This window comes from Penaeus japonicus, unplaced genomic scaffold (assembly GCF_977035675.1).
Source record: "Penaeus japonicus unplaced genomic scaffold, GWHDUDI00000001_assembly GWHDUDI00000013, whole genome shotgun sequence".
NCBI lineage: Eukaryota > Metazoa > Arthropoda > Malacostraca > Decapoda > Penaeidae > Penaeus > Penaeus japonicus.
The window spans coordinates 18,365,922-18,378,421 of NW_028234415.1; the positions used below are offsets into that span (position 1 = coordinate 18,365,922).

Sequence of the window (12,500 nt, forward strand, 5' to 3'; positions counted from 1 at the left end):
TATTCGTATTATTTAGCATTTCGCTCTGCCTGCCTTAATCATATTTTAAGGCTCCAGTAACATATAATGACTGTTGTCCACTTAGTAAACAAAATACTCACCACACACACACTGACCCGCACAGACCTTCAGTTTTGTAGGGGCACTCCCCTGACAAAAAGTTTCCTTTCTTTCCTTGATTCTAATAAAAAAGGCATTTTTGATTAAAAAAATATTAAAATATGACCGAGGCTCAAATGACCTGAGTCTCTGAGTCTCTCTCTTAGCAACCAGACGTGCACCTAATGATCAGAAAAGTGTCTTGCAAGTTGGAAAACTGATGAGAAATCAACGACTGGCATTAAGATAATTGATAGCTCCTCAGTTATACTATTGATTTCTGAGTTATTTATACATGCACTTTATTTCCTTACTGAATCCACTGATCCCCTAAGACAAGCCTTTGGTGCTTGGCGCCCTATGATTACAAAGCTGGCCTCCCCCTTGAAACATCCTGATCTGCCACTGAATGACAATACTACATCCTCTTTTTGGATAATTAGGATTTATTTTCATGAAGATAATAAATGACCAAACAGATCCTTAAAGCCTCTTTTGTCCAGCTTGTTTCTGACCAGCATTCGGTGGAGACGCAAAAACGTCGTGCGGTCGGCGCCGCCCGGCAGGTGAATACCGAGTGTTTTGGTGGTCCTCGTCTTCGGATGTTTTACGTGTGGCAGCCACGTCAATCTCGGGTAGAATGTCAGACTCAAGAACTTTAACTTGTTGACAATTTGCAGTGGACTTGCTCCTGAGAAAAGGTGGGGATGGAAGTTGGCAATTCTTTTGTGGAGAACTTGTAACTGTGGTATGTGGTCCACTGCGAAACCTGATTTATTGCAGTCTGCAAGGAGTTCTGTGCATCCAGTACAACGATAAGTCATCTACGTATAGACTGTGCGGGACGTCCCTCGGTACGGCTTCACAATGTCCTTGATGGCAATTGTAAAGAGAATCACACTGAGAACACTTCCCCGCGGGACCCCTTCCTGCTCGGAGAAGCGGTCTCCTATCTCGGAACTTCCAGTCACTCAGAGATTTATGGATGATAACAGGCAAGGCTTCCCGTAGGCGGATGGAATGGAGTTCTAGGATTATGCCGCGCCTCCACGTCTCGCACGCCTTTTCCAGAGCGAACAAGACTGTCCGGACATGTCGGCCTTGTGTGAAGGCATTCCTTATGGCAGCTGTCAGTCAGGTAGAGAGATTGGGCTATAGTTCCCCGGTAAGGCTGGGTCTTTGCCATGGGTATTGGTACTACTATTGCTTCATTCTATGAGGTTGGCACTGTGCTTTCCCGAAATACCCTGTTGAAGAGCTTCAGCAGGAAATCCAGGGAACACTCCGGTAAGTGCGATATCATTTGGTATAGAATGACGTCACTTCCTGGGCCAGTCTTGCGGTAGAGCTTAAAAGCAGATTCCATCTCCTTTCTGGTTAATGGAAGGTTTTATGGAATCTCTACTCTAAAGGTTGGCTGGTCATTGTAGCGACTGGAGTAGTCTGGGTTGTCGGCGGCACTTGTTCCTCGACTGATGAAGGCTTCGGAGCTTACCCGTGTACTTGCTGCCAGCGTTCTGGGGCCTGGTTTGTTGGTCTCTCATAAGTCTTCCCGGGCGAAATGTTTCTGTGCTGTGGCATTGTTTTTGTTATTCTTACATAGCTCTTTCCAGGATGTGTGTTGCCCTTTTGACATATCATCCTCCTTGCTACTGCATAGGACAACTTTTATATTTCCTTGGTGGAGATAATCTCCTTCTCCCTCCTGTAAAAATCACAGGTCCTATCTGAAGCCATGTGGGCTTCCTTGCAGTTGGCACACTTGAGGATATTGCAGGCGTGGTTCTCCAGCATGAATTGGCCATATTTGACGCAGATGTCTGTTGTCGATCGGCACTACTTCCTGGCATGACCAAATATCTGGCACTTAAAATAATGCCTCCATTACATGCCATGCTGCCATGACCTTGTCTGGCAACCTCTCCTTGTCAAAGGTGAGCTTTGCTCTTTGGTAGTCTGAATCTCACTGGCCAACATCGGTTTTGGTCCAGTGATCATGGGGTTTTTAATTGACCCCATTTGATGAAATTGCAGTCTCCATTGGATAATCTTCCTTCCTTATTAGTCCTAGCAGGGCACTGAATCCAACATGGGGAGGATGTGTCATCCACCACATTGCATCCCCCAGGGATACTGTTTTGACATATGTATCATCTCCAGCGCCTTCTGGGTCTTCTGTCCAGTGAGATCCAGACCAGCACTAAAGACAACACTTGATCTTTAAACTTTCCCCTCACTTGGAGACATCTGGTAATCAAGTTTTTCAGATCAACATGGGTTGCCTTCCAGTACCGAACACATTCATGTTCAAAGAAGTCATCTGTAACAGGAGCCATAACTTCTTCAACTGTTGTCTTGTGAGACCCTTCATTACCTCACCCACAGGGACCTTGATGACTTGGGTGGTCCTGCCAGGGACTGCAGTCGGCGCCAACAAAGCTGCCTGCTTCATCGGTAGTACAAAGCCTCCCCACCATGACAAGGTGAACTCACTTCAGGGAGGAATTGCTTCCTGATTGAGGCACCTCAAAATCAAAGTTATAAACATACTTTACTCATTAAAATTACAAGCAGCTTGTGTTTTACCTTATTGATATTAGCTGTTTTTATTCCTGTTGCAACAAAGTATTGAATTTTACTAACAATACTGTGGATGATGAAAGTATCCTTACATATATGTATTATGAGGGAATGGTTACACTTCACATTGCAAGAATATATATACTTTAAAATGTTAAGAATTTATCAGTTATAGAATGAGCATAGCTACTGAAATATGACTTACTTTTTACTTGTACATTGAATAACTTTAAATGTTTAACCATAAATTACATATTTTTTTCAATAAAACAAAATATTATTTGGACTTTTATTTAAAAAAGCACTCACAATAATGTACACAAATTCATGATAAATGTTAGATAAAATTAATATTCGCTAATTTTGTATAAAGTATCTAGATCTCAAGTGTTAAACACATTTTCCTTAGAACTAAAGATTTGCATGAAACTGTACCTGCGTCTTGTAATCTTGTAGCTAAATCCAATAGCTAAGCTATAAAACATTTTGCAAGTCTGAGATCAAGCAATTTTTTTGTTTCTGATAGTTACCACTTCCATTATCTTGCAACAGAAACATGCAGAACCATCGATATGCTATAATTTAACAAAATACTAAATGCATGTAGAATGGTACACATTTGAAAAATAATGCCCCTGTTAATTACTTTGTACTAATTACCAGGTTGATATCTGACCTTCAACCAAAAAGTGGAACTAAATAAGATGCCTTTAATGCCATCAAATATGTGGAAATACTCCAATGAATTTATTCAATTTCACAGGAAATTGATCAGAACTGAAAAACAATTTTCGCATTACAGTGTTGCCAAATTACTGTAACAATCAACAGAATCCAAAGTTTAAAAAAAATAATGTAATTAACTGAAGGTCTCACACTTTCTTAAAGAGAATGGCATTAAGCATTGAAAATAACAGATCTCTTTGTAAGCATATATATAATTCATATCACTGGAAACACTAGGTATGTTACATACTGAAAGCCCTGTTGATTTCATTAACTTACAGCTTACCAAAAGCACATCAAATTTTCTAAATGCAGTTGGTACCAAGAGAGTAGCTTTCCCTTTCCTATTTTTCTTCAATGCACATACACACTTATGCAATATCTAAGAACTAGACTGGCAAAACACTTATTTGTCACCCAAGTTCAAAACACTAAAGGTTAGAATATTGCATACCCATGCAAGGATACTCAAACACACACTCACTTTTACATACACACATATAAACACAGGCAAACTGCAGAAATATCACACATATATATCTGGATCTATATTCACTGGAATTCCTCACTTATAATGTAAATCTTTTTGAAATTGGCATTACAAGCCTTCCACCTTCATAATTTCTATTGCACACAATAACAGTACTATGGGTATGAAAAGTTTATCCCTATGACCTTCAGGTAGTATACCTTACTAATGATTTTCACTGGTATAAAAGTAAACAGTTTAGTGTTCATATTAATTACTAGTCTGATGTCAAGACAGTAAGAGCAATGTCATTATATAAGTAATGTATGCTCAATCTTCTGGGTATTTATGTCTATTTTCAGTTAATAGCAGAGAATGTGATGTCAACATAAAAGTTTACCTATCTGGACATATCGATCTACTAACATATCTTTCTACTTATCTATCTACCTACTCATATTATCAATCTATCTATCTATCCACACTCATACTCAATTATCTGGTGTTGGTTTACTGATAAGAAACATTCTCCTTTGACAAATTTTTAAGACCCCAAAACATCTGTTTTCATTTAATAGCAAAAACTGTGATGTCAACAAAATACCTGTTTACCTATCTCTACATATCAATCTACTAACACATCTTTCTACTTGTCTATCTACCTACTCATACCTATCTACAAAGATATCTTTCAATTCATCAATCTATCTATCTATCCCTACTCATATTCAATTGTGTGGTGTTGATTTACCGATAAGGAACATTCTCCTCTGACAAGTTTTAAGGTCCCAAATGAATAAATTTCTTTGAAAAAACTCCCACAGTTCTGCTTCTTACACAACATAGTAGTTGGACTTGCAGTGTGCTGAAAAAGAAAACAAATCATTTATTAACTTATCAATTGATCTATTTTGAGTGCAAAGGAAGCACGATGAAACATTTCCTTAAGAAGGAAATGCTGTAGTCTTACTTTCATATATGAATCTAAAAGAGTTCTAGACTTCCTAATGCATAAGTGCTTCCATACTCCCAGTGTAGATTTACTTTAGTCTTGAAAAATTGCTTCTGTTTTACAGTTGTCTTCACACATGTAATTCAGATGCATTCACAGTCTGACCTTCAAGTCCAATGCAGCTTCTACTGTATTAATATTTGACTTTTGAGGAAAACAAATCTCTGATTTTCTTAAACATAATTTAATAATCTTTACAAGAAACACTGTTATAAAGTATACACTTATGTAAAAGAAACTCATTTTTTATATAAACACTTTTATTCACATATTTCTTACATGCACAAAACCTTTAAACATGGGGATTTCTCCCATGTAGGTCATTCAACAATTAATGATAAAAAAACACCAGAGGACCATATCAAACGCCTCCAGTAATTTCATAGGCTAAAAGCATTACCTATAAATTCAGTGACAAGATCACTGTCAGTGTTCATTCTCATTGAACCTGTGATGTCTTCGTTCTCAACCAAAGGGAGGAACAGCTGTACAAACTCAACAGTGTATGGTGGTGACACAATCTCCAACACCTAGAGAGAAGAAGAGGAAAAAATAAAATAAAATCAGAGTCTCCAAAGATCAAGAAGAAATTTTGTAATCTTGCTGATTGTTATCTATGTTTGGTATGCTTTGCTTCACAAATTTTCCTCTTTAGTAAGGATATATTATCACTGGTTTGATGAAAGCAATGGGAATTCATCCATTTCAATGGATAAGATCAGCTGATTACTTAACTGAATACAACAAAGCATGGAAACAAAGTGAAATAAGGTAACATCAAAGGATATTAAGGAAAGTGAAATGATGTCAAGTAAATAAAGTAAAAAATATAAAGTAGAGCAATAAAAAAGCAAACAAACTTTAACACAATCTAACATCTGCCATAAAAAAGAAGATAAATCCCCCCCCCCCCAAAAAAAAAAAAAAAAAAAACTAAAAAAATGAATTAAATAAATAAAGCACAAAAACCAGCCAAGACCAAAATTTACCTCTCGCACAAAGTACCGGATAAGCGAGATGTCGGTGTCCCCCTTGGTGTAACAGCTCTTGATGTATTTCATCACTGGAAGAACACATCCTCTGCTCAAGAGATTCACCATTCGGTCCAGCAACATCTTCCTCAGCTCCAACTTGAGGTTTCAGGAAAGATATATGGTAGATTAGATTTTATGATAAAAATAGATGTCGACATGAAAGGGCTTTACCACGTATAATTGGACTGTATATGATGTTAGTTGTTTCTTAAAGATATGACAGGATATAAATAAAAGGTAAGAGGAAGATCCCCTTGTACAGGTGATACAAACTTGGCAGATATATTTGGGGAAAGCACGACTTGGAGAGAGAGAGAGATGAGAGAAAGACTCACCTGCACAAGAATTTCCAAGTCCTGGAATTCTGACTCAAAGAGTTCTATAAGGAGATTAAGGACACGGCTATGGAGGAGGGGGTGTATGGAAACCACCTCATCCAGGAGGGCAAGATGAGTAGGTGTTGTCTCCGTACAGAGCTTGAAATAACTTGGTTCCTTTACAACGCACTCGATCCAACGGACAAGACCTACACTCACCACAGGGAACCTGAGAAAATTAACAGATATCTACTTAGGAAGCTGCATAACTAAGTCACACATATATAGATATATACCCACTATATGTTTACAAACATGTGTCTTTAGAAAAAATATATAAACCTAAATAAAAAACAAACAAACTAGAAATAACATGAATAAATAAGAAAACAGATAAAAAATAAAAAAATGCTATAGAACCATAAAACCTCCATTTCCTAGACAACACATATACACTTTAGAACAATCTATTCTTACCTGATACACTGATACAGTGTATTAATTTCTGCTATCAATTCCATTGCAGACTTCCCACCTTGACAAATGTTATGTACTTTCTCAATGGCTTGCTGTGTGGGCTTTAAATCATCTCTGTTTACCTGAAGAGGTAATAAACATACATACATTAATGAATCCATGGATTAACAGATAAATAATGAAGGTTTATTTGCCACAAATATACTTATTCAAAATTCATATATATAATAGTATGTATATATGTGTACAGGTGTGTATGACATAGATGATACTGGAAATGGCGATATGTGAAAATAACAAATATGTTAATACAAGTATCTAAACTATAAATATGGATTACCTGTCTGGGACGGCTTCCCTTCTTTGGAGTCTCATAGACACTCGCACTATAAGCAAGGAGGTATATGTATTTCCCTTTGTGTTCCTGGTTTACTTTGCTCCCAGGCTTGAACAAGGCATCAATAAGCAACTCTGTTGAGGTAGGGAAAGAACTATTAAATCACAACCTTAAACATGTAAGAAAACAAACAGAGTACCTATTATTATTTTTTTTTTATATCATCATTATTACTATTATTATCATAACGATGAGAATCACGGTGAAAAAAAAAATAAATAAATAAAATAAAATAAATAAATTTAAAAAAATAAAATAAAATACAGGAACTACTACATTCTAATCTATTGTATAATGGAGAATTAATATTTCTTTACAAACTATACTTTACAAGAAACACTAGACTTGAAAATCATTCTTGTAGAGACAATTTCAAGAAGGTTTTAACTCACCTAACAATTGTGGAATACGTATCAATTCAACCAACGGAGGGTCTTGGGAACTGTACAACTTGAACAATACAGTAATATCGGCAGGATTTAAGGCATTGCGTGAAAGCATCGGGGCCAAGGCCTGAGCGGCCCTGGGGTGAGTCATTGCACCATTCAAAGCCAACTGGATGGGGGTTACGTTGTGGCCACTGCAAGTGAATGAATGAATGTTTTAATTGTTCTAAAGTTCTTCCAAAAGATGAATAGAAAATGCAAAAAATCAAGATATTGTTCATCAAGGCAAAAAGTTCACATAAAAAAAATCTAGCGTACTTATTAATGGCGTATTTAGTAATCTCTTGCTGCAATCTTCTGATGTTATTTCCTCCCTTGGTTTCTTGGGCAAGGATCTGCAACATGACCTGAGCGTAGATGTATGTATGCTGCCCGTGACACACCATTTTCTGTAAGGTTAATGTGCAGGAAATAAGAAAAAATGTAGACATGTAAAAAAGCAAAAAAAAAAGACAATCAGACTGTTAAACCAGGAGAAAATATCAAGAGAAATCCCAGCAGGAAAATCAAGCCATAAAAGGTCAGAGTAGGGTACAAACAATCAAGCAAGCAATCAAGAGTATTCATCATACTGAGAATTGATTATCATTACTCCACTCGCAACAACTCACAGCAAATTCCACCACAGCTTTATGTCTTGTGTCTTCTGGGGACTGAAGAAAGGTGGATGTGGATGTCTTGAGGATTCTGGAGAATACTTCAATCTGTTGTGCTGCAGTTGATATACTTGTGATCTCTCCTTGGAAACCTGCGTCTGAAATCAGCTGTCGATGGGAGTTCAAATAGATTAATCAGGATGCTGAATGGATTCTAAATCGATAGTTTACTCCAACCTTCCGTATAATTATTTATAAATATACACATTCTACATACTTCAAAAACGTTGTATCTCTTTTAAGCAATAAAAAATAATTGATAATTTAACTCTTTCCTTTCAAAAATATAAAAGTTCTTTTCTTCTTATCCTCTTTAGTATTCACCTAATATTCTGGACAAACAAGTGTTACCTTGATTGTGAAGTTCAACATGAGGCAATCAGGAAACTCTTCAGCTAACTTGTACACCACCGACCGCCATGTGCTGTGCTCTATCAACTCTGTCAACCATGCTGGAGCCTTTATGAGAGATAAGAATAAATATTAAGATTTTCTATATATAAGAATATTCTGAGTAATACGCTATGCATATCATAACCTTTATAACTCTAGGACAAGTATAAACATCGAAATTTTCCATATAATGGGATAACACTTTGAACATAATCTAGCGTATGTGTGGACTCACGTCTCCCTCCTCAGTGAAAATTGTATCTGCTTTCTTTGGATCAAAGGTTTTGAGAATCATCTGCTTCAGGTGGTTTTCAACCATTGCTTGCACATCGTTTATACTTGCACCTGTGCAGAAAATGACAGAATATATGATAAGTGAAATATAAACAATTCAAATCTGCAAAAGGGGTTTATGTTAATAACTTTATATATAGTGTACTGAATTATAAAACAATGTGTGACATTACCTGCCAGAATAAGCCATTCAGCCATAAGGTTTGCCATCTGAGCAACCGCCTGGTAGTTCTCAGACAACATTTCAATAACCTGCTCAGGATTGCCACCAGCCTGGAAATATCTGTAAAAAAAAATACATATGTTGGGAGATATCAGCATAAATGTCAGTAACATATTTCAGTTTCAAAATGTGGAAAAACATTTAATGCTTTAAAAAAAAAAAACACATTTGCATATAATACATACTATATAAAGAAAAAATATTAAGACAACACATACCTTTTAAGGGTTGAAAATATACCAGGTTCCATGATGAAATCAGTACTTGAAAACTGCCGCAAGCAGTTGGACTGCACGTCAGCTGGGCTGAGTGCTTCATCTTCCTCCTACAAAGGCAGTAAATTTGCATCACTAATGATGTCATGAAAACCATCTTAGAAAATAAAACTCAAGTCAAAGTGGAATTCTAAAGGGAAAAGACCTAAAAATTCATGATTTGCAATTTCTTAAAAAATTCTTCTTCTCTCTGATATGTCAGGATCAACAAGTCCTCATCATTCAACTGTCCTCTTCAAAAACAACAATTCACTTACATACATACATGCAAATACAAACACACACACACACACACACACACACACACACACACACACACACACACACGCACACGCACACAGACACACACACACACACACACACACATATGCATCCATGCACACATTACACACACACATACTCTTAATAATATCTAAAACCTGGTCCACAGTAATAAGAACAAAGAATAAAGTTGACAACATACAGGAGAACAATGAAGAGGAAAACACTCACAAGTGGTTCTGTGTCTGGGGCGTCATCCCAGGCTCTTGCCTCAAACTCCTCCTCCATGATTTTTGCTTGGCCCTGAAAAGGAGAGAAGGTCTAAAAGTTAAAAAAAAAAATATACAGAACACCCTCATTATGTTAGTTTATTGGGTGTAGGTTGTAGAAATTGCTTCACCTATAACAGCATTGCACTTTATAGCAATGAGTGCTGTCTTCCTAGCTCAAATGCGCCTGGATAGCTCAGTGGTACCATGCAGACCTTCACCTTAGATGGCCTGTGTTTCCACTGTTGCCAGATGTTATTGCCCCTGACACCCATTACAGCCTTCCCGCTTAAGTCGCCATAGCCAGGGCTGGCTCAGGTCCAGTGAAGAGGGTTGTTGAGCCGTGTATTATGACATACTGCACACTCTAGTGCTTGCACTGTCCCTTCGCTATGCCACTCATTAGCAACCTTTAACCTTTAGACTCTTTTAGTAAATTATTATAGTGCTTGTGTGGAATAATGTATCATGATGATTTATAAGTAATTGGAGATGATGCTACATCCAATCATGAAAAAGCTAACCTAAACTTACCAATTATAAAGTGTTACTACTGACGAAGTTTGAAATCACTCTCTATTTTGAAATGGTGCTTTGGCATAGGGGATGCTCTCTGTTAACTGGGAAGCCATTGCCCCACAGTTCTGACTATATATAAATATTGAAGAATGACTTGAGCTTCATATAAAAGAACCATTTTAAAATTATGGGTGATCAAATAATATCTAATGGGAACTGCAATACCGTATCTAAATTATATTTCTGTGATTCAGATAGTGACTTTTGAGGTACGAGAGCATTTCACCCCGATCCCTTTAGGCTGTATGAAACCATCTGTATGAAACTGAAATATATTTCGTACCCTCTACACATATCAGGATAAATACCATTCTTATAAATGGTTTCTGCACACTGCTCTACTGTAAAAGGACACTATACATCACAGTCAAAACCAATATAGACCTCGTCTGAATAAATGCCATATTCTAAATGGAATTATAGCAAGAGCAAAAAAACAAAACAAAAAAAACACCAACAGAAACCCCAGTGATAAATATTCAGAATAGTGCCACATTTCTAAATGCCACAAAAGTGGTATTGATGGATTCTTCTCACACTCTAATACTTATATATAGTGGATATAATTTGAAATTCCACCTCTAAACCCCAAAATCTGGGCCACAATAGCGCCGCGATACATAAGACCACAAAAGTGATATTGATGGATTCTTCTCACCCTCTAATACTCATATATGGTGGGTATAATCCACGATTCCACCAACTTACCCAACAATCTGGGCCCCCATAGTAGGGGAGGGCATGGAGTAAATTGGAGAAATTGTGGGGTAATATAGGGATAAATTGCATTGATATATGACACAAATGTATCTTAGTTTCATTATATATCTGTTTTCTATATAAGGTGCAATTTACTCACCCACACAGAGTACTGTGTGCACAGTGATAATATCCTGAAGTGATTTTTGGGGGTATTTTGGAATGTGCTGTTTTTGGGGCATTTTGTCTATAAAATTCTAACTCAGTGATCAACCTAATCTAATTTTTATGTTAGTCCTAGCCTGTCCCTTTTTTATTTAATTATAGTACTTTGTGCTATTTACCTTGATTTTGTTAATTTTGGTCTGTACTTGGAGCTTGGAATTATTTAATGATAACACCTCTTGAATACATCGTCTATGTGTATCCCCCGTCGCCAATATATATCCCATATTGTGAACAAAGCCACACACACGCATGCACTCACACACACACACAGATGGTGGAATCGCAGGTTATATCTACTATATATGAGTAGACGAATCCATCAATGCGATATTCACGTTAACTAATAATGCGGTGCTATTCTGGAATTCTACCTTTCACTTCAAGAGCTTCCCTTCTATCAGTGCTCCAACTGTGGGGTACAGAGGGGGGGGACACGTTACCTATATCCACAACATAGGGGTAGAAAGTCCCAGGAATCCGTTGGTATCACTCTCGAGGTATTTAATAACGCAACGCTCTTCTGAAATTTACCTCTTCAATACTATTAATGCATTTAATTGGATGAACTAGGACCAAGTATGATGCTAAAGCATAACTTTTCGTTGAAGGTGTATTCTTGTGCTTAATTTTGAAGATAAGTTGTAATACAACTTCTCCTCTCCTCTGGTTTAGTCTATAAAGGCATTTCAATAACTAGGAAATCACTTACAAACGTAGGCAATTCATAACTTTTAAAATCATCACAAAGTCCCTGAAACTGGGCAAAAAATACGAAATAAGTTGGATTTTAGACGAAAAAACACATTTTCTCCTTCAATTTGAGGACACTTATTCTACAATAGTTCCTGTATATGTTTAAGCGTAGTGATAAACCGAATTTCTTCATTATTTCCTAGATTAAGAGAAAAAGTACATAATTATTACCCTTCAAAAGATTACCCACCACAACTTGTTTGTTTACACTGATGCTCTCGTTCATAGAAAACGGATTTAAGGAAAACTTTTTAAAAGGGAGTCTAACTTATTTTTGTAATTGATCTACAAACGTCGATTACTTTAGAGAAAC

General features: G+C 36.9%; 1 protein-coding gene across 2 annotated transcripts; it reads right to left on the bottom strand.

The window, feature by feature from the left end:
- Positions 1 to 2,956: 2,956 nt before the first annotated feature.
- TH1 (negative elongation factor complex member TH1) lies at positions 2,957 to 12,408 on the bottom strand. 2 transcript variants are annotated; one of them, XM_043009846.2, is made up of 15 exons: positions 12,359 to 12,408; positions 9,891 to 9,962; positions 9,342 to 9,448; positions 9,074 to 9,183; positions 8,842 to 8,951; positions 8,565 to 8,672; positions 8,169 to 8,321; positions 7,816 to 7,946; positions 7,504 to 7,691; positions 7,055 to 7,185; positions 6,715 to 6,836; positions 6,256 to 6,466; positions 5,876 to 6,016; positions 5,287 to 5,416; positions 2,957 to 4,739 (listed from the first exon to the last, which is right to left on the bottom strand). In XM_043009846.2, exons 2-15 carry the CDS (start codon positions 9,945 to 9,947, stop codon positions 4,708 to 4,710), a joined length of 1,731 nt encoding a protein of 576 aa, XP_042865780.1. In that variant the 5' UTR covers positions 9,948 to 9,962; positions 12,359 to 12,408; the 3' UTR covers positions 2,957 to 4,707. The 2 variants fall into 2 exon arrangements, with proteins under 2 accessions (XP_042865780.1, XP_086399367.1); XM_086543241.1 differs by having other exon boundaries at positions 12,378 to 12,407.
- Positions 12,409 to 12,500: the final 92 nt, after the last annotated feature.

Coding starts and splice junctions, on each gene's coding strand:
- TH1 (XM_043009846.2), bottom strand. CDS start 9,947: ATGGAGGAGGAGTTTGAGGCAAGAGCCTGGGATGACGCCCCAGACACA. Junction 7,947..8,168: donor AAGCTGTGGTGGAATTTGCT/GTGAGTTGTTGC, acceptor TTAACCTTACAG/AAAATGGTGTGTCACGGGCA. Junction 7,692..7,815: donor ACTAAATACGCCATTAATAA/GTACGCTAGATT, acceptor ATTCACTTGCAG/TGGCCACAACGTAACCCCCA.